The sequence below is a fragment of the Thalassophryne amazonica genome, chromosome 7 (genome assembly GCF_902500255.1).
Source record: "Thalassophryne amazonica chromosome 7, fThaAma1.1, whole genome shotgun sequence".
Classification (NCBI taxonomy): Eukaryota; Metazoa; Chordata; class Actinopteri; order Batrachoidiformes; family Batrachoididae; genus Thalassophryne; species Thalassophryne amazonica.
In genome coordinates this window covers 75,450,185-75,472,245 of record NC_047109.1, presented here as the reverse complement: position 1 = coordinate 75,472,245, position 22,061 = coordinate 75,450,185, and the positions used below count along the sequence as shown (strand labels likewise).

General features: G+C 38.9%; 2 protein-coding genes across 5 annotated transcripts in view; both read right to left on the bottom strand.

The window, feature by feature from the left end:
* The window catches only part of LOC117514204 (tyrosine-protein kinase STYK1-like), a 30,237-nt gene extending 9,839 nt beyond the window's left edge, over window positions 1-20,398 (bottom strand). Inside the window, exons 1-12 of one of the 4 annotated variants that reach the window (XM_034174541.1) lie at window positions 20,241-20,398; window positions 19,612-19,762; window positions 19,459-19,540; window positions 19,247-19,375; window positions 15,071-15,213; window positions 14,867-14,983; window positions 14,693-14,786; window positions 14,464-14,509; window positions 6,320-6,378; window positions 3,703-3,885; window positions 701-1,033; window positions 406-587 (exon numbers count right to left, since the gene is read on the bottom strand). In XM_034174541.1, coding sequence (XP_034030432.1) covers window positions 406-587; window positions 701-1,033; window positions 3,703-3,885; window positions 6,320-6,378; window positions 14,464-14,509; window positions 14,693-14,786; window positions 14,867-14,983; window positions 15,071-15,213; window positions 19,247-19,375; window positions 19,459-19,540; window positions 19,612-19,680 — 1,437 coding nt within the window. In that variant the 5' untranslated portion in view covers window positions 19,681-19,762; window positions 20,241-20,398. Of the gene's footprint in view, window positions 1-405; window positions 588-700; window positions 1,034-3,702; window positions 3,886-6,319; window positions 6,379-14,463; window positions 14,510-14,692; window positions 14,787-14,866; window positions 14,984-15,070; window positions 15,214-19,246; window positions 19,376-19,458; window positions 19,541-19,611; window positions 19,763-20,213 lie in introns of all 4 variants that reach the window. The other 3 variants (XM_034174543.1, XM_034174542.1, XM_034174540.1) reach the window with 3 other exon arrangements.
* Window positions 8,687-11,328, bottom strand: LOC117514209. Its single transcript, XM_034174563.1, has 2 exons — window positions 10,053-11,328; window positions 8,687-9,918 (listed from the first exon to the last, which is right to left on the bottom strand). The coding sequence occupies exon 2, from the start codon at window positions 9,895-9,897 to the stop codon at window positions 9,250-9,252; it is 648 nt and encodes a 215-aa protein (XP_034030454.1). The 5' UTR covers window positions 9,898-9,918; window positions 10,053-11,328; the 3' UTR covers window positions 8,687-9,249.
* Window positions 20,399-22,061: the final 1,663 nt, after the last annotated feature.

Below are 22,061 nucleotides of genomic sequence, written 5' to 3'. Positions count from 1 at the left end.
GAGAGAAACTAGATAGGTCTGTCATACAACACAATGGTTAAGGGGAGTTGAGTACTCATTTGATTAACAGTGAAGTAATTAAGGATAGCGTGATATCACTTTTTCATTCTGATATGATACCGATACTGGAACCTTCAGTATCTGCCGATACTATACTAATCTGATACAGTTTTCCCTGTCTTAAAGCTACTAATCTGTTTATAAAATATATTGTTTGGATGTACTTTGCCAAACAAACAAAACAGTAACAAAATCCGGATTGGACTTGATTTTTCCCCTCAATATCCAATCCAGTGGGCCGATACCCATCTGAAATATTGGATTAGGGCACTTTTAGTTTTGATATGAAGATGGTAATAAAAAGTGAACTTGTCATTGAGTAAATATAAACACCACATTGTGTACCTCTCTGCATCGCCACAGGAAGCTGAGCAGGTCTCTGTTCTCCAGCTCCTCCACAACTGTAACCAGAGGAATCCGTAAGGAGACCACACCAAGAAGCTCCGGTAGGAAGGGATGTGGGCCGAGCTGGGACAGGAAGGAGGCAAAGCCCAAAAAGTTGTGTTTTTCTGTAGCATCAGCAGAGTCTGTAGAGTGAATTACAGGAATTACAGGAATGAGCCTACAGTATCCACATGACAAAAACCTGCTGAGAAGCTACAGCCCTCTGAGATGCTGCAGGAACACTCACTCATCTCACCTTTTAAAACCCGAAGGACCACATTCTTGTTTTCCATGCGGGCCCTGTAGAGGGAGATGGAAGAGGAAGAGTGCAGGGTGAAGGCAACAGGCAGAGGGGAGACCAGGTTGAAGGACTCGGGCAGTCTCTGACGGGGTAACTCTCGAGGCTGAGTGATGGGTGTGAAACTGGGCTTAAAGTCTGAGTATGGGTGGCCAGGCGGGGGAGAGGGCGTACCGTCAGAAAGAGGGAAGCTTTTGGGGGAGAAGGTTTTTGGGGGCTGGACGGTTGAGTAGGAACTAGGCATGTCCAGGGTGATGCTTTCATGTTCCAAGACATTTATACCTGCAGGAGCTGGAGGGAGAGAAGAAGGGGAAGAGAGAGAGATTTCAGCTCAGTTCAAAGTTAAACACAATTCTTATTTTTATCTTAATGATACATCATACTTTCCGGAGTATAAGTCGTCCTTCCAAACTGACAGATCAACAGAAAGGTCTCAGGTAGGAAGACCTCGAACAGTTTTTCTTTTCTTTTTTCATTTCTAGGTGTTAATAATTGGTCTTCCTTCCTCAAACATGTAAATTCTCTCTGGTCCCAAGCTTTTTATAATGTACAGTCGATTGTACAGTTGCTCGTGGTACCATGATTCTTTTTGAGATGGCTTGTAAGGAGGAACTTGACTGGTGGAGATCGAAAATAGTGCTCCAGAAGCCTTGGAGTAATTATTTAGATTTATTTCCCTGCCCTTAAATGCAATAAGACAATTGTTCAACAAGGTCTTTAAATACAAAAAATGGTTCCCAAGTCAATCCCTAATTATGGCAGTCATTCAGAAGCTTTTACACGTCATTCCATCAACTTCTATGCTCTTTAAACAGACATTCATCTTTATGTATATAAACTGCTTACCTTCTAAAAATCTGACAGAAAATGTAACCTGAAATAAATCTATCTTGAAACTTAGACTCATTTTTATTGTCATTCGGTAAAAATAACATCACAGATGCTGTCACAGAACAAAATATTGATGCACTGCATGAATAAATAAAAACACAGAATAAAAGCACAGAATAGCAGTCCAAGGTGTGTGATAGTGATAAATTGGGTTTGAAAAAAAACTATTGATAACTGTCTCTGTATCTGTATATACACAGCATACAGTAAATAAATAAAGGACATGGGATATTGCACATATGAAAATGCTACAAGGATAAAGTTGCTACTAGATGCTATAGTGTATTCTATAGCCTACATTCTATACTGCACGGTTCTTTCTATTGAATTGTATTTAACTGTCTTATGGCGGTTGGGTAAAAGCTGTCCCTGAATCTGCATGTTTTGCACCTCAGGCTACAGTACCGTCTACCTGACAGCAGGAGAAAAAACGTTTTGTTAAACGGATGTGAAGTGTCCCTGATTATTCGTCTTGCCCTGAACAAGCAGCGCTGTTCTGCCAGTTCACCAATGGTTGGCAGCCTGGCCCTAATCTTCTCTGCTGCCCTCACCACCCTCCCCAGTGCCTTCCTGTCTGCAAGGCTGCTACTTTCATGCCACAGAGAGATACTACTGGTTAGTACACTCTCTATTGCTCATCTACTATTTCTAACTATTATTATTATTTTTAAAATAACTTCATATGTAAATAAAGTAGACGATCTGACTTGACACACATACCGTTTGAGAAAATGGAATATGTCCACACCTGGCCGTGAAACAGATCAGCAGTCTGCTGGCCATTTTCTTTTGGTCCCTTAAAAATGGGGAAATACACAGAAAAATGCTGTGCGTCCTACACTGTTTTGTATCCTCAACTTAGAGCTAACATTCTGTACTGTGAGATGCTGTGCATCATTCACTGTAACAGACATCTAACAACCACAACAAACTATTAATGTCCAAACATATGTGGGCCGAACTGTACATCCTGTATTTGTCCACGCCTTTTGCAAGCTACAACTCAGCAAAATAAATATGCCTATTAAAACATGATGCTGTACAAACAGAGGTGGCCTTGCCTTTGGAAATGAAATAAATTGATGAACAAGTTCATTTCAAGATACATCTTCAAATACACACATATATTGAAAGTAGAGGCGCCCAAATTCCTTCTTTTAAAGGGTCTTAAATGAATGTGAATGGAGGGTCAGGGGTCTCACATAAATGTTGATACTAAAGACAATGCTACTGCAATTAATTATTTTATATTTTACAGAAAATTAACATTCTAACTCCAAAATGGAATGTTGAAATAATAAATACATGACTGTTTAATTCTTCTTAATAGTCATGTATTGATTTGGAGAGAATGTATGAATTGTCATGGCAGGCCAAAACAAAGGGAGGTCTGCCAAAATCTGGCCCATGGGCCCCAAACTGGGTAACACTGAGAGAAGGAAGAAGTTTGCTTCAGCCTAAAGTCATACAAGGTTTGTGTGGAAGTGTGACTGTTATTTGAGTTTTGGTGTAGAACCAATGTTAAATAATCAGAAAACTCTGAGGTATTTCTCTGTTTAGTACATTTCTGTGCAGACATGGTCTGTCTCCCTTACTGACAACTGCACTTCCTTCTAATCCATCATCCATTAGCCATGCAGCAAAGTTGCCCAGAGTTTAAGAGTTTGTCCTCATTATAACAAACTGCGAGGGATGAGCTCATTGGTTCATTAATTTATCTTTTCACTTATTGCATTTTAGAGGGTACATGGCATGCCTTGGCTTTTCCAACGCCTAAGAACAAACTCACAGATCGAGTTTCATAAAACCTATTGGAGAGGTGATGCATGGACCCAGAAAGAGGGATGTTTTTCTTTTCCACTTTCATCAACATTGTGAAATAGAGCATTTTTCACACCATTTTTCAGCTATTTCTCAAGAAATAATGTGTCAGTGCTGATCGGTTTAAAGGTGGAAGGGTTTAAACGCTGGTTGGAGTCAAAACAGTTGAATGGTCTTTTGTGGCAGAAGAATGCACTCTACTGACTTCTACCTTTTGCCCCCTTGGTTTTTGTTTTGTTTTTTCTTACCATCTATCCCATGTAGCACTCTTCTGGTCTCTGGTCTGTACAGAGACTTTGAGGCTTTTGCACGGATGCGATCGACTTTCTCTGGACAAAAGTGAAGCAGCAGAATGAAGACCAGTGTGACCACGAAGGTGGCCAACAACAAGACGGGCACAACAATCACTTCCTTCTCATATGCACGGATCTCTGTTAAAAAAAAAAAAAAAACACAGAGCACAAGGACATTATTTTTACAATCGCACAGCCAGACTTCACAGTCTGTTCTGGTTACTGCATCATTTTTGTTTGCAGAGTATGTGCTGGTATCATGATCACTGATCAGTCATTAAAGGGAGCACACAGTGAAGTCCATAATTAGATTAAAAAAAGACAACAAAAGTAACAAGAATTGTTTGGAATTATTTGTGGAATGACAGATATTTTTGCACATACAGTAGTCCCTCCATTTTCAAAGCCCATAAGTAACTGAACAAATTAAATATAAGGAATATTTTAATACAATCAATCTTTAGTCATGAAAAAAATTAAAAGATTCCATGAACAAGGAACAAAAGAAGGTAAATCTTGCAGCATTGTCCCTTATAACATAAATTCATAATCATATTTTTCCATAATTTCATCTCCAACACCGACTCATCAGTCACCAAATATCAAATCAACATCATCAGCAATGACCTGGCTGTCTTACATTTCAACAATTCCATTCACTTTACTTCCAATTTACTGTATTCCCTCATCTTTTTGAACTTATAAACATGTGTATAACACTTGATTTCATTTCATCATTCAGAGCATTCCAAAGCTTAACTCCATAAACAGAAGGACACTTCTGCTGCATAGTTTTCCGTGTAAATCTGGTCCGAAAACTATATTTTCTTCTGTGGGAGGCAGCCTCTGTAATAAGACTAAATAAATTTTGGACAGCATCTGGTAAAATACCAAGCGTAGCTTTCCACATAATAAGAGCAATTTTTGAGTCAACAAAATCCTTACGTTTTAGTTGATTGATTTCGATAAACAGGTTATTAGTAGGCTCTCTGTTGACAGTTCTAATGGCAACATTTTTGCAGCCAGTTTTCTTTAGACAAGTCACAGGATGGAAACATGAACATTTCCAAGTCACTGAATGTGTCTTGGACCTCATTTACTTTAATAATTAGAAATACAAACAGTATGGTACTGTGTGGGAAGTAAGCGGTTCTCAAAAACTGAGTGGTCATGCTGGACGGAGACTAGTGAGGGAAGCCACCCAGACAACTCTGAAGGAGTTAGGCTTCTGTTGATGTGTGTGTAAAAACTGTGCGTAGAGCAACATCTGTGTGTTGCATCACCAGTGATGAAGTAATGAATTATGTGTCACTGGCACCAAAAAAATCAAAGTGGTTACTTTTGGTCAAGTTATTCATCCATATCTTACTGCTGACTGGGGTACTTAAAAGCCCAAAGTGTCAAATGTTTGCATGCATATATATATATATATATATATATATATATATATATATATATATATATATGTTTTTTTTTTCAAGACTGAAAATAACCTTTCCAGAGAGGCCTTTTTTTAACTAAGATAATTGTTGTGTAAATTAAGACTAAGATTAGTGTAATCTAACCATATATACTACAGTTGATGGCAAGTACTCAGAGTATACAACTGCGTTGTGTTTCTGCATTCTCAAATAGTGATGGACTATAAGCATTTCTGGAGAGGACAGTTTTTGACAGATGGAGAGTTACACCCCAATATTAAAGACATTTGAGCGAATCAGGTACACATCCTTTTGTGGCATCACAGATAGTGATTACCTATTTCAAACAAAAGATTATTATTCACATAACAGTAATGCTTGAGTATGAAATGCAGTCTATTTCCAGAGAGGACATTTTTTGACAGACAATGCATTTTATCTTAGAATGCCTGTTTCAAGTCATTTCCCCACTGGGCAATGATCCCAAGAGTATACAGTCGACTTTGATAGGGAAATTAGTCAATTTACTGGTTACCTATTAAATAAATTCTAGTTCTGGCAGCCCATCAAAATTAGACATCATGGAAATGACAGATATCTTGGTAAAAACTGGTATATTTAGAGTTCTGCTGGTAAACAAATGGGGATATCAAACCAAATGACCACTGCTGCAGATAGACCAGTAGTAGTTATCTACGTATGGCAAACTAAACTTTGTTGGTCATTTCCACCTTGTCATTAAACCAAACTTTATCTTTAAAATCCACTTCTGTACCCTGATTGTAAAACAGCCCCATAGTGGAATGAAACAGAGAAGAACTTTCATACAAGAAAACAGAGCAGATCTAGGCTTGAGTCTCCCATGTGCCTTCTGGCAAACTGCATCTGTAATTTCATGTTAATCATTTTTAAACTGAAAACCCTTCTCTGTCACTCAACCATAAAGCTGTGATAATGTAGGGATTATAAAATGGTTACTAACCAAGTCTCACAACCATACAGTAAGACAGGAAACACCAGGATCATAAAGACGAGGACCTTCACCGTCCTGCTCAGATATCAGCTTCGTTATATCTGCTCAAACAACTCCCAATGTCAAAACAAACGAGTAGATTGTGGTCATTGTGTCAGCTTTAACTGTGTTGACTTACCACATAATGTATCTCCACTGATGCAGCGCAAGTCTGTATTTGACAACGAGGACATTCTGCTGAAAACATGAACATGATAAATATTAACCCCCTGATTTTATCGATCTTCCATCTGCTTCACATTCTTGAAACTTGGCAGACTTTGAGGTGTAAACTACTCCAAACATTTAAGACATTTTTTATACTTTGCATGTTTTTTGTTACTGAAGCATTAAAAAAGTAAAATGTAGAAAAACAAAACAGCTCTGATTTTCTGAATTACTAAAGTTATTTTCTCAATTCAGAAAATCTGGGCTGTATTTCTGAATCAACAAGTAAATAAATTCATTATTTCAGACAAACCGGGGATTTATTATTGTTTTTTTTAAGTGAATGGATTACACTTCTTATTCTGTGACTTTATTTTTAGAATATTTAAATTTTGTAGATGAGCAGAAACATGCCTAAGATTTAAAACTCATTTTGGTTGTAACACACAGTGTAGAAAGAGTAAGATGACTCTCCCAGGTAACCAGTAAGAAGGTGTCTGATAGTGTAACTGAAACCAGGAAATTCACCTGTTGCCTCTGTGTGGCTCTGATCATTAACAAACCATTTCCTAACAGGCAGATTTTTTTTAAAGAAAGAAAACAAAACAAAAATCCCTTTACCACTGTACTTTAGTTTTTTTTTTCCATCCTCCTTTGTAACACAGTGTCTTGTTTTGGACCAATACAGTTCTTTAGTATGCATTTTATAACATCAACTCAACCACAAGACATTCAGTAAAGCTGTATACACAAATAAATGACATGATGTCTTATATTCTACACCAATAGTCGAATTAAATCCAGAACATTAAAAGATTGTAGATTAAACTAACTCTGCAGTCACACCGGGAAATGCAAGAGTTGATGTCTGTAAACCTGCTCATCTGCATTTTTGTCTTTAATGATGCCGTACAACACACCCAAAACACAAATGTAAAAGCACAATAAATAAATAAATAAGCAAACAACTGATTTGAACTCTCTCTCTCTCTGTGTGTGTATATATATATATATCACTCAAAGTGATATATATATATATATATATATATATATATATATATATATATCACTCAAAGTGATATATGTACATACATAAATGTATGCATGTATGTTAAAAAATAAAACGAAATCACCCACTAACTGTGGAATATTTCCCTCACAGTCTTTGTGATCCACTCATGTAACTCTGAGGCACAAATAGTAATAAAATCCTTACCTCCTTCTATGGCCTCCTATTTCCAACAGAAACTATAAAATCCTTTTATGGCCGACTCATGTTCCAGTTTGTGGCTCACACATGCTGCAGGATGTTCATCGTGATGTTGTGTGTCAGGCTCAGGGGATCAGTGTGTCCTGTTTGTCTCTGTTCTACGTTCAGTGTTTCCTTAATTCCACCCTCGCCTCCTCCTTCCTCTGTCACCTACAGTACTGATTCATCATTGTGATTCCAGGTTTATGATAATCGCTTTGGCTTGAGGAGGGACACCACCAACACATTCTGTACTTTGTAAAGCAGTGAAGCCAGCACACCGCTTACGTCTAGTCTTATGTTTTCTTTTCTTTGTGTAGAGAAACTGGTCCTGCGGCTCTTTTTATTTCAGTCCTCTCCACTTTGTTAAGCTTGTGTGACAAGTTTAGCAACAATAATCTGCTTGAAACAAATGATTTGGTTTCTTAGGACACAGTATTGTGTATTAACTGGTTTCTTGTTGTTCAGTAATACATTAACAAACATCCAGATCTTGATAAAACAAATATTGTGGCACTCCACACACCACAATATAGATGTACATATAAATATACACATACAGTGTTTTTGACACTAACACCATATGATGTCTGTGTGACTTTATTATGAAGTCATTCACACCAATCAATCATAAATATTTTGCTGATCAGTATATGCTTAAGATCATCTATCTAGGTTTCTTGGTTGTTACCTCCCTCAAGGAGGTAATGTTTTCAGTCGTGTCCGTTTGTTTGTTTGTTGGTTGGTTGGTTTGTTAGCAGGATTACTCAAAAAACTTCAATGGATTTCAATGAAATTATTACCAGGGGTGTATCTTGGCCTAACTTAGAAGTCATTCAATTTTGGTAATGATCCGGAACACGATCCAGATCCAGTAATTTTTTTTAAGGATTCTTTATCATTGAAGGATAGGGCCAATTTCAACATTTTTGCATCTAACTTCCTGAAGATGGGTCACAAAGGCTGACCAAAAATTAAGTTACGACACAACAATAATTTAGCATTTGTTTCTCCCCATTGAATAAACTTATTAGAAAATAAAAAAAACGTGTAGTTCATGCAGTTTCGCTTTATAAATACATTTGCTGAAGATCTAAGTGTTTAATGCTCCGGGGCCGATGCCGTCGTATACGATGGCTGAGACCATGCTTTACTAAATTATTACAGTTTTTCTCAAATGCTAAAACACATTTCACAAACGTTTTCTCCATGTCCCCCAATGTCTAAACACAACACCCTTTTCTAAAGCTACACAAACACAACCACACTTTCGCACTTCAAAACTCAAACTTTCACACCAAAAGAGCAGCTCGAAGCTTTCAAAAATACACTATACACATCATTACACACTACAGCAAAACAATTGAAAACACAATGCTCAATTTGTGAGAAGGTTCTTTGTTTCATAACTGCCAATGCATATTTGTAGAAACTTTACAGTAATGGATCTTCTTAAATCTCTGTAGAGGATTAGGCATTTAGATTTGTGAGTTTCATATGAAGAGTATAAATCTATAGAAAATACTGCATGTACACTACTGTAACACAACTCAATGCAAAAACAATCTATTGCACACAACAGTACCCTTGAAAACATGTTCAGGGTGTGAAGTTGTTTTATTTACTTTATTCACACCACACACACACCACAATCACTGTGCGGCATCATGTCGCTGAACTGCATCGGGCCACATCACCTCATCCACATCGCAGGCTATATTCTCTCTTGCCAGGCACCGTGGGAAAAACACCCTGGAATGGCAAATCCATCCTTGGAAGGCCTCCACTGGGATGTCAACACAGGCCAGCTCCATTGCCCTTAGGAGGTTCTCTCTAGTGTATGGTTGTCTGTCATAAACCTTCCATCTCCATGATGAGAAGAACTCCTCTATAGGGTTCAGGAAAGGGGAGTAGGGTGGCAGACAGACATTTAAAAACTGGTTACTGTTGGTGGTGAACCACTCTCTGATTTGGTTTGTTCTGTGGAAGCTGACATTGTCCCAAATGATCACATAAATGGGATGTGCGGGCACAGGATGGTGTTGGTGGCGGTCCAGGAGGATGTCTCTTAGCTCCTCTAGGAAGGTGAGGAGACTCTGGGTGTTGTAAGACCCAAGGACAGCATGCCGGTGGACAAGCCCCTCCGAACTCATGGCCGCACAAAGAGTAATATTACCCCACCGTTGGCAAGGAACCTTAGTGATGGCTCTTGGGCCAATGATGTTACGGCCTCTTTGCCTTTGTTTCTGCAGGTTGAAGCCAGCCTCATCCAGGAAGAGGTACTCATGAGGTCTGGCCATCGCATCCAATTGTAATATCCTCTGTGAAAATGTGAAAGTGCACAAGTGTTCAGAACAAGTTAATCTGGTAGCACAGTATTGTCCAGAAGTACTGTAGGCCACTGAGCAACACAGTATGTCCACTAACTGTACTGTGAACATGGATATATACTTACTTGCACATACTCGTAACGTAGGTCTTTGTGTCACGCAGAGTTGCGCTCAAAGGGAACCCTATAGACCTGTTTCATCCGCATCTTTTGGCGCCGGAGAACTCGGTCTATTGTGGCCAAGCTGAGATCATCAATGCTCTCGAAGTTGACATTATCTGCAATGACTTTGTCTCTGATCTCCCTGAGTCTGATGAGGTTGTTCTCATGAACCATATCCACAATGAGGGTTTCTTGTGCTGCTGTAAATATGGCAACCCTCCCACCTCTATGTGGCATTCTTTCAACTCTAAAGAAAGGAACATGTGTTGTCAATTGACATGTTTTACAATAACAACTGATTTGGAACCAATAGACTACTTTCACAGGCTTATAAAACTGTAATGTGACGAAGAAAGCAATAGAGTACAATACCTGTTGTGTTGTGTTGTCTGAATGCCCTGATAATGGTGTCCACGGTGAACCTACTCAGGTTTGGACGGACTCTTAGTCCTGCTTCAGCCATTGTCATGCCATGGATAATGACATGGTCAATGACTGTTGCTCGCATTTCGTCCGTAATGATGGTGCGAGGTTGTCTTGCTCTTCCTCCTGGACCTTCTACTCTCCCTTGTTGGCCTGCACGTCTTCCTCCTCTGATTTGAACTCCTCCTCCTCGTTGGCCTGCTCCTCTTCTGATTTGAACTCCTCTTCCTCATTGGCCTGCTCCTCTTCCTCCTCTGATTTGAACTCCTCTTCCTCGTTGGCCAGCTCCTCTCCCTCCTCTGACTCGAATTCCTCTTCCCCTGACTCTGCCTTCATCCATTGTGTTTAGTTTGGAATCTTCAGCAAACTGTGCACTCTGAACTTGCTTTTATACATGTGGTCACAGCATTGGCAACATGTGTCTTCAATTTTGAGTCGTTGTGTGTAATGAATGACGCCAGGTGTGTTCATTGTGTTCAAATATTGCTGACTGTGGCAAGCATTTTGCATCACATGAGCTTTCATTTGAGAATATGAGCAGAGTTCTTTTGCAACTTGTGTTTTAGCAAGGAAAATGTGTTTAGATTTATGAGAACGGGGGATTGTGTTTTGTGAATTGTGTCTTCATGTGAAATGTGTTTATGATATTGGCAAATGATGGCTAGATTTAGTACGTGTTTAGACAACTGGTCATTTGGTTTAGAGGCTTGGCTTTTGTGTTTTAGCATTTGAGAAAAACTGTAATAACTTTTTAATGATATCAGATAGAAACTTTTTTTTTTGCTGAAAAGTTAAGTCAGCGGACTTTCGAACCACCGTCCACCATCTTTGTGCTCCTCATAGAAGCTGTGTGATGATGTGAGCAATGTGAGTGTCCAATCGGAATTGGTTCACCGTCACATGGGTTTCCAAAATCCAATCGTAGGGCAGATTCATCTCATGTGACACAGCAAAGATTGTTTTTAGGAGTGATGTGTTACTAGTTTATTATAGTTTGCTGTGTGATTTGAATAAATGTGTGTGGAAAATTATTTTCGGCTTTACTTTTTCCTTTCTTATTTCTGATTATAAACCTTTATTACACTTATAAAACACAACTATAGCATATATATTTTGAAAGTATAGGTTGTCCTGAAAAAAGAGACATAAAACTTGATTGTGGGATGCAGGGAGAGCTGTTAACAGCAATAATAAAACATTTATGCCAGGCGAGTGAACTGTCCAAAAAATGCCCTCGGACCCCAGAGGGTTAACCACTGAATCTGAAACATGACGGTAGATGCGTGAAACGACGTGGAATAAGTCTCTTTGCCAAAGGGTATTCCATGTGACATCAGTGACCCCGTGGCCTTGGCGGAGGTTGTTCCCTGAGGACGGTCCTGTCTGGTGCTCCCTCATAATATCTGGTGTGACTGCCTTTGAGGAGCGGCGCATCAGGGAGAAAGAGCTACGTCGGCAGAGAAGGAAATAGACTGATAGTTCCTCCTCTGCCCTCGGCTCAGCCCCACTCATGTCCCCACTGCAACAGACTCCTCTTGGTGAAGATTGGCCTAATCAGCCACCTTTGCACTCATCCCACACTGTGATTCGTAGAAGTCGTGGTCATCTTCGCAGCCAAAGGATGAACATCATTTTGATAGTTTTTAAAATTGCAGTAACATCCTACTTCCCATGTCTTAGATTAGACAGAACTTTATTAATCCCTTGGGAAGACTCCCTCGGGCAAATTGAGGTTCCAGCAGCACACAAGGTAAGAAGCACACAGAGTATCAAAAGTAGAAGTAAAAAAAAACAATTGGCAAAATGTAAATACAAATATAAATACCAGAAATACCGCTTGCTACTGGTTTACTGGCTAATACTATTCCTCTCCTTCCTGTCCCCCGTCTTCCTGTTACTGTATTGGCATTTTTAAAACTTTTGAAAGCCTGTGTTCAAACTTTTGACTGGTACTGTGCAGGTAAAACAAGTATTTATCATGTCACCATTTTTTTAATTTAAAGGTGCTCGAGGTTGACTGAACCTTCAAGGTTTGAAGACTGTTTGTGTGGAAGAATGTTCTAAAATCACGCCTGAGCAATGCATGTGACTAGTTTCTCCAAACAGAAGGTGTCTTGAAGCGGTCATTACCAAAAAAGGCCACTGTGCAAGTATTAAGTAAATTTCAGAAAAGCGTGTTCAATAACTTTTCCCAGTGTCAAGCCATTTTATTACACATAACTTAATTTCTGTACTTATTTGTTTTGGTTTCTTTGTATGTGTGAATTACTTTGGTTGTTAACGACATGGTGAAAATTTCATGTCAACAGCACCATTAGAAATATATTTATTGAGGAAAATAGTGATGTGTTAAATACAATCCCAATTCCAATAAAGTTGGTACATTATGTAAATTGTAAATAATAACAGAATACAATGATTTGCAAATCCTCTTCAACCTATATTCAATTGAATACATCACAAAGACAAGATATTTAATGCTCAAACTGATAAACTATTGTTTTTGTGCAAATATTTGCTCATTTTGAAATGGATGCCTGCAACACGTTTCAAAAAAGCTGGGATGGGGCAACAAAAGACTGGGAAAGTTGATGAATGCTCAAAGAACACCTGTTTGTAACATTCCACAGGTGAACAGGTTAATTGAAAATAGGTGAGTGTCATGATTGGGTATAAAAGGAGCATCCCCAAAAGGCTCAGCCGTTCACAAGCAAAGATGGGGCGAGGATCACCACTTTGTGAACAACTGCGTGAAAAAAAATAGTCCAACCGTTTAAGAACAATGTTTCTCATCATTCAATTACAAGGAATTTAGGGATTCCATCTTCTACAGTCCATAATATAATCAGAAAATTCAGAGATTCTGGAGAACTTTCTACATGTTTTTGAGGAAAATAGTGATGTGTTAAATATAACCCTAATTCCAATGAAGTTGGGAGTTGTGTAAAATGTAAATAAAAACAGAATCCAATGATTTGCAAATCCTCTTTGACCTATATTCAACTGAATACAACACAAAGACAAGATCCATGTTAATTATTTTTAAACAGGCCTTCTGTTGACTCACAGAAATATATATATATGTGTGTGTGTGTATATATATATATATATATATATATATATATATATCCCTGACCTTGGAGACTTTTAACTGATTTCCTCAAAATCAAATGACTTGATGACCCTCAATTACTATAACAATTTCCACGGATTTAATTCACACAGGTGTAAAAAGTTATTATTTACTTGAGTAGTTTAAAGTCCAAACAACATTTTCATGTTACAATGAAAAGAAATGTTAACAATGAAATGTTAAATATTAATAAAGCAGGCAACTACTTTCTGTGTAAAGATGTAGTGGTGTAATGGTGTCCATGGTGAAGCAACACTCCATCTGGGTTTTCCTGAACTATGTTTTCATCATATGACTGGTTGCATGTGCATGCGAGCCCTGTGTGTGCATACACACAGGACTCCTGCCCTGTGAAACCACTGGCCCTTGCTATATTTATAAAGACACAGCAGTGACAGCCCACATCGCACTGTGAATTCAAGAAGGAAGACAGCAGAGACTTCACAGAAATTCTGCCTCCCTATGAAACCTGGTTCAGATAATAAAGCCTCTGACTAAGAATGCACTCTGACTAAAATCAACAAATTTCTGTCTTTTTCCAGACGGATGGGCCTTCGAGCTGCTAAAGAGCTCCAACTGCCGTTCCTTCTCCTCAATGCAGAGGAGGGAGGGGGGGCATCTAGTGGCATTAAATTGTTGATAGCACCTTTAAGATGAAGGCACAGACTAAAAATATCTATGCGATACACATTTATGCCATTTGCTACAGAGCTACTGCAAATGTGCAACAAAAGACAAAAATATGAGCTTCAAACAAATCACAGAAATTATTTAAAATTCATGGTTCTGTAAGCACTTGAAAGGCAGCTTTCATCTCACATTTTGGCAGCTGATTTTCCAGGTTGCGGTCCAAACCACTTCTCCCCTGAAACAGATCAAACAAACAAACATTTAAAAGAGAGAAAGAAAGAGAAACACACAGAGAGAGAGAAACACACACACAGAGAGTGAGAGAGAGAGAGAGAGAGAGAGAGAGAGAGAGAGAGAGAGAGAGAGAGAGAAAGAAAAGGGTAATAATATTTGCTGAGCCTTCATAAGGTGTTCTTACCTAAGCAATGTGCAATCAGCTCAAATCTGTCTGAACCAAAAAACATCTCTGGCTTCCCGTTGATGTGACACACCACCATGGGGAAGCCAAACCCCTGGGAGCAAGAAAAGTGGAGAGATGTTGTTAATTATATTGTAACATTTGGCTGAATGCCTGAATCAACAGAGAACTGACCCCATGATCAAGTGCTTCCTGGGTTGTGCTCTTCAACTTGTCTTTGATCTCCTTGGAAGTGGACAGCATCAAGAGGTCTTTAATCTCACTGTCAGACAACCCTGCTTTGGTCGCTGCCTTGAAGATTCAGAGCTCCATGAGAAAACTAAGTCATGTTATTGGATGAGTCAGTATTAACTATAAACTGGTTGAATAAGTGTGTACTTCAGAGAGTGACGCAGGTTCAGTGATGTCTTTGTCCTCACTCCAGATCCTTCTCCACAGCTCTCGGGAAACCTTCTCCACCTTCTGTCCATCCTTCTCCTGTTCTTGCACTGCTGTTACAAATCTCATCGCAGTCAAACTTCCTAGAACAAGGAAACACAGTATGTTCTAATACTGAATGACAACATGGCCCTCCACTTCATCCTCCAGCATCTGGACTCCCCAGTAATCTACACCAGGATTCTGTTCGTGGACTTCAGCTTTGCTTCCAACATGATCATCCTGGCCCTGCTGCAGGACAAGCTTTCTCAGCTTGGTGTGCCTGACTCCACCTGCAGATGGATCACTGACTTCCTGTCCAACAGGAGGCAGCATGTGAAGCTGGGAGGGCACATCTCCAACACATGGTCCATCAGTACCGGATCCCCCCAACACTGTGTTCTTTCTCCTCTACTCTTCTCCCTGTACACCAACAGCTGCACCTCCAGTCACCAGCCTGTAAAGGTCCTGAAGCTCACAGACGATACAACTCTCATCGGACTCATCTCTCAAAGTCAAAGTCAAAGTGTCTTTATTTGTCTCCCTAAGGAGAAATTTGCCTTGGACAGAGTCTGCTACACAACAACACATCCAGTACATAGCACCCATACATTAAAAACAACAGTAAGTCAAAGGATAAAATATAAATACACAACATTATTAACATCTTTGTGCAAATTCCGCAATACATACCCTTAAGCTATCTTCCCTGAACTATCTGCTGATTTATGAGCTTCACTGATAATGGAATAAATGAATATTTATATCGATTATATTTACAAAGAGGAACCCTGTACCTCCTTCCTGAGTTAAGTAAAGTATATTCAGAGTGCAGAACATGAGACTCATCTGTTAAAATATTGTCAGCACATCTGACAACTGCCTGTTCCGTCTGCAGTCAGCCTGCAGACGGAGGATCAATTACCTGGCATCCTGGTGCTGTCAGAACAACCTGGAGCTCAATGCCCTCAAGACAGTGGAGATGGTTGTTGACTTCAGAAAGAACCCAGTCCTGGCCAACCCCATCACCCTGTGTGACTCCCCAGTCACCATCATAGAATCCTTCCAATACCTGGGGATCACCATTACCCAGGACCTCAAGTGGGAGCTGAATGTCAGCTCTCTCATCAAGAGAGTATACAACAGAGGATGTACTTTCTGAGGCAGCTGAGGAAATTCAACCTGCCAAAAACAATGATGGTGAACTTCTACACTGTCATCATTGAATTCCTCATCTCCTCTTCCATCACTGTCTGCTACGCTGCTGCCACTGCTAAGGACAGGAGCAGACTGCAGCGTATCATCCACACAGCAGAACATTAACTCCCTCATGGCTTGAAACTGATGTTTGAAGCACATTTTAAGGGCCAATTTCTATAAGAATCAAGCAGTTTACATGGGGCTGTGATAGTGACCAACTCAGATTTTGCTCAAACTTTGGTAACTGGATGCACCCACCACCAAACAAACATACACCAAAAATTTTGGCCAAATTCCATACGGTGACCTCACAATGGGTCATCAAAGTTCACACCCAGAATGGCCTTAAACTGAAATTTGGTGAACAAGAACGATTTTGACAGCTCTTACATGAAATGCGTTCAATCCACAAAATACTTTTGTGATTTAAGTATTATTGGAGGACAGTTCTTCAAAATAATCACTAATCTGGGTTGGGGGATTGAACGCATTGACTATAGGGGGCGCTTCAAGGTGACAAATTTTCAGAAATGCTCATATTTGTGAAGGCTATTGCTCAATACGCATTTAATGCCCCAGCAAAATTTTTATTGCATTAGAAAGGGATTTTCTATAAACTTGGTGGGATTATTACTTGAGCTAGTATCTCCAAGTGAGTAAGTTTTTGAACAGACTGATCAAAGGTCAAGGCCAAGCAAAACTCTGCCCCAAAACATATTTACCATCATATCTCTGTTTCCAATGTTGCAAAATTTTTTGACCAAAAACTCATATTTGTGAACGATTGATATAACTGACTTCATGATGAAGTCAAAGAATTCACAATTTGAAGTCATATATAGAAAAAGTCCAACTTACCTATGTGTGGTCCCTCAAAGCTGATGACAATAACTATGCATAATTAATAATATATACCTATGTAGCATACAGCGGTTCACCTCTTTGATGCCTTTCATGGTGTATATACTGCTTTGTGACAGGGACGAATACAAGGTGCTTCACGGCAACTGTTCAAATTATTGAACTCTAACAATGCAAACGTGCTGATCTTTGTATGAGCTGCCACTGAGTGTAAAGTAGGACAACTACTATGTACACAATGGAGGAAAGGCTTGTATGTCTGAATTCCAATAAATGCACAGCAAACAAAGTACTTTCCTGTTAAGTCCATGATGGCACAGTGGATTAGTGGTTAGCACTGTTGTCTCACAGTCCTGGGATGGTTTCCCACCTGGTCCTTTCTGTATAGAGTTTGAATGTTCTCCAATTAAAGTTTCCAATTCACCTATTGCATACCCGGCATAATGGATTTTGGTTGCACAGGAGATTGTGGGAAACGTGTACCTGCTGTGGACGCACAGACACACTCAGAAAGTAAACAAAAAGGTTAGAATGCCGGGGATTACTTGTTGTGTCCCTGGATGCTTCAATAACAATCTCAGGGATAAACGTGAATTTCTGTTTTTCCTATGAATGCAACACTTAGAAACAAGTGGATTCACAATACTGGAAGAACTGGAAATAAGAGAAAGTTTATTAAGTTCAAGCTGATATCAACCCAATGAGTTTGCAGCAGTAGCCAGAAAATTTACATGGTAGGTGCACTAACGGTTTTTCCGCTCAAACCACTTTCATCAAAACCACCAATATAGTAGTTTTGTCCACAACTTGCAGCAAAATCGCCCTCCGAAAATCCCTCCCCCGTCCCACAGAGCAGCTTTCTCCTGTCACAGTTTAGTGCAGAAACAACTCTGTCTTTCTTTCTTTCACTGGAGATCCAGAGTCCTATTAACTACTAAATGCGTGTGCTTGGCTCAGTACAGAGATGATGCAGTGCACTGATCTGAATGAGCTCAAAGATGTGGAACCAAAATTAGCTCCATTACAACAGTTTTTTTTTCCTGTGGGGAAACTCCAAATATTAAGCATTTTATTAACAATTGATATAAAACCTCTAAATACGTGCAATTTACCCAATCACTCTCAAAGTAATAACTCGTAGAAACAAGTTAGTGAGAATTTTGCTCTATCAGATCCTTTTTCTTGCCTTTAAAACTTGCAATTCTGCGCTTTGCTCCGCTACTGTTGTTGCCTCCAATGGTGAGTTAACAACAGCTCCAGGTAAATCTTCTGGGTCCAAAACTGACTTAAAAGTACTGCATCCCTCTTTGCTTACATCCACAGACACCGGCTGTAAGCAAATATTCCACTACTATTCCACGATGCATTGCGAGAGGGCTACGTCCCGGCATGCATACTGACACATGCAGTCCCACCAGGAGGGAACACAGGGAGAACAAGCTAACTCTACAAACAAAGGACCAGGCGGGAACCGATCCCATGACCGTCTAACCACTGCGTCGCCTAAACCAGGATAATACAGAACGTAAAACAATAAAATGAAAAAAAGAAAAAAAAAATCAAAATCTTCACACTTTGGAAACAGCACAAGTTTGATCATTTTTGCACAATCATACCACACTTTCAAAGACTGAACAAGAGAAGTCTGTGAGTGCTGTAGTTTATTTATTGTCTAAATCCAAAGTGTTGATGCGCCGATTTTAGTGGCATGTTTACATTTCTGAAATGAAAAGCACTGAAAATTTTGTTATTGCTCTTCATCAAGGCAAAGACAGGTACCTCTTCTAGTATTATAGCAAGTGTGGTATACATTGTTTAACCAACAGATGTTAGTGGTCTCTAATGAGCTGTTAAATGAGGCTTAAACTAATGAAGGTTTTGGTGAAGTTATACTTCAATGAGACTTCATCTCACCAGGCTGTTGATACGACTAATGCACTTTAATTGATTTCTGTGCTTTCTTAAATTTTACAAGCGTATCCCAAACCTTAAACATCAAAACAGATGGATGCGTCAGATGGGACAGTATTATAGAAATACATGTTACATTTTCAGCTTTCAACACAGGTACAGTACCTTTTTTGAATATGGTCTCAACGGGGTTAGACGGAAACTGCAAGGGAACACCCACATATTTTGCCAGCCGGCTGAGATCCTCAGACATGTACATGAATTTTTTTGGAGTCATACCGGGAGGAGTATTGCCTGCAATGAAGGATTAAACATTAATGTGTAGCACTTTAGTGACATACAACAGATCCCAATGATAACACATAAAGGTCACCCACCTGACCCCTGCATGACCCCACCTAAGAAGGCGGGGCGCAGTTTGAGGTCGATGTTCCACAGGTTTCTGTACCTGCACATGACCTACAAATTCAACACAAACATCTTTAACTCAGTCAGTCTGCAGTTAAATAAATCTGTCAAACAACACAAACCTCAAAACCGAGCCAGCTGTATGGAGAAACCACATCGTAGAACAATTCGACCGCTTTCTTCGAAGACATCTTTGTGTTTTCAGCTGTCAAACGACAAATGCCGCTAAAGTGTGACAAAGTTCACAGTGAATGCGGCTGCGTTCAGGGAAATCTGTCAACACAAACCATGACTGTCAAATCATTAAAAGAACGCACCAACAGATATAATTTATGGAATGATGTAAACAATGAAGTCTGGGATTTATAAAAAAAACAAACAAACAAACAAAAACTTTTATTTAAACAAGCTCAACTATGGATCAAACACAAGAACAAATAAGATCAACAATTGAATAAAATCACGTTTTCTTCAACTTTTCCTAATGCCGGACCACAATGGAAACAAGCGTTTCTCGCTTTCTTGTGCTATCTGTGTTTTAATGGGCAAATAGGTATGTATTTTGTGCATTAATCAATCGCGACCGAAATTCCAATTTTCCTTGAATGTAGCATTAGCCACAGTTAGCATCGGACTTCAAGGTTCACTAACTGTGTGTGACAGCACGGTACTACGTTTACATTGATTCACCGTCCGAATAAATTAAATACACGTGTACACGTACAATTGTTTAATACAAATAAAGAGTTACTTATGTTCTTCTTCTTCTTCTTCTTCTTCTTCTTGTTTGTCGGCAGGCTAGGCACGGTCAGTGCATTACTGCCCCCTCAGGTCATAAGACACAGAACACCTATTAAATGTCAACGAGATAGACACAGTACCCCTATATTTTCCAATACAAGCCACAGTTTAAAAAAAAAAAACAACAACAAAAAAAACAAAACACCAAACTCGCTCTCTCCTTTGATGTTCTTTCTCACATCTCTGACATTTAAGGTGAAGTCACTTCCGCTGTCGTCACGTTCTAATCGCTGGCTTTACTCGATCATCATGTCGCATTACTGCCACCTACAGGCGTTATTCCAACAACTGGGAAATAATGCGCATTTGTAATAATGGAGCATTAAGAAACAAAAACAAACAACCCAAATATCACAACTGTCATGGTGTTTTTGACTATGAATGACTTCAGTAACGCATAGTAATTCAAACCAATAAATCACAAATATTTTGCAGATCAATATATGCAATAAATAAATAAATAAATCAGATCACGCTTCAAGGCATCCGTCCAGCTGTTTTTGAGTTATCTTGTCCACACATACAGGTGGACAGACCCTGACGCTAACTGTAGTTTTCAAACAAGAAACTGCAGCATCTTTGCTCTCTGATGTTAAAAATAAAGCTTCGGCCTTTTTTTTTTTTTTTTTTTTTTTTTTACACAGTTCTGCAATTAATTGATCTATTTTCTTACACTGCGTCACAGAAGATTAAGTTAAAAACAAGAAAGAAATGAGGTGAATCACCTATTCAGACTTTACTTTGTTCTTTAAGTATTTCTTGATTAATTCAACACTTTGTGAGGAAAAGTTGTAAACATAGTTTATGTACATTTTTTAACGCACAGTTGAAAAATTACGGTGTGAATCCTTGTGTAACGATGGAAGAATTTTGTGTCAAGGGAGCTCCTTTGCTGAGGAGCAAGAAATACCGCCGCCATCTTGGACCGGTCATCGTAGTGATTCAATCACAGGGCACAGTGAATGTTTGATTTTATATGTGATTCACTATATATATTGATTGTATATTCTTGTTCATTTTTATTTATCTTTCTATAATAAAGTTGCTTTGTTCTTTGCTATTTTCTCTGTTCTATAAAGTGTTTTTTAGCACTGTGTAAAGCGCTATGTGAAAATGTGGTTTGGGACGGGGATGTCATGTTCTTGTGTTAATTTGACAATTTACATTTACATTACATTTTATTTTCACGCTGCTTTGTACAGCCTTGGAACTCTCTCCTCTCTCTGTCCTGATATGAAGTATATTGATATGCTATGTGATTTATATATATTATCATTTTCTGATTTATAACTTTTTATAAAAATGTATGAATTATATTGATAACTAGAAGCACTCAGAGTGCAAACCTCCGCCAAGGCCATGGGGTCACTGACGCCATAACATCTACACGCCGAGGAATCATTGAACCTAATAAAGTCTAACAATGATGTTTGCTCAGTAGTAAAAAAAAGTTTCATCTGCTGTGACTGGATAGCATGTATCCTTAGCACTTGGCATCACAGTTTATTGTAACTTGCACCTTTCCCAGAAGCTACTGTCATCTGAGCACTGATATTGATATTGCATGTGCTTATAGACAAAAACAAATAAGAGACAAAATTCATTTTATTATTCAACTAAACTGCAAATATATTAATTTTTTAACATTTATGAAACACTTCTTTAAACAAGGCCATAGGGTCACTGACCCTAAAGAGATTCCTTGGCACAGTGATTTATTTCTTTTTATCTCTTTCTCTAAAATTGTATATAATAATCATTAGATTATTAA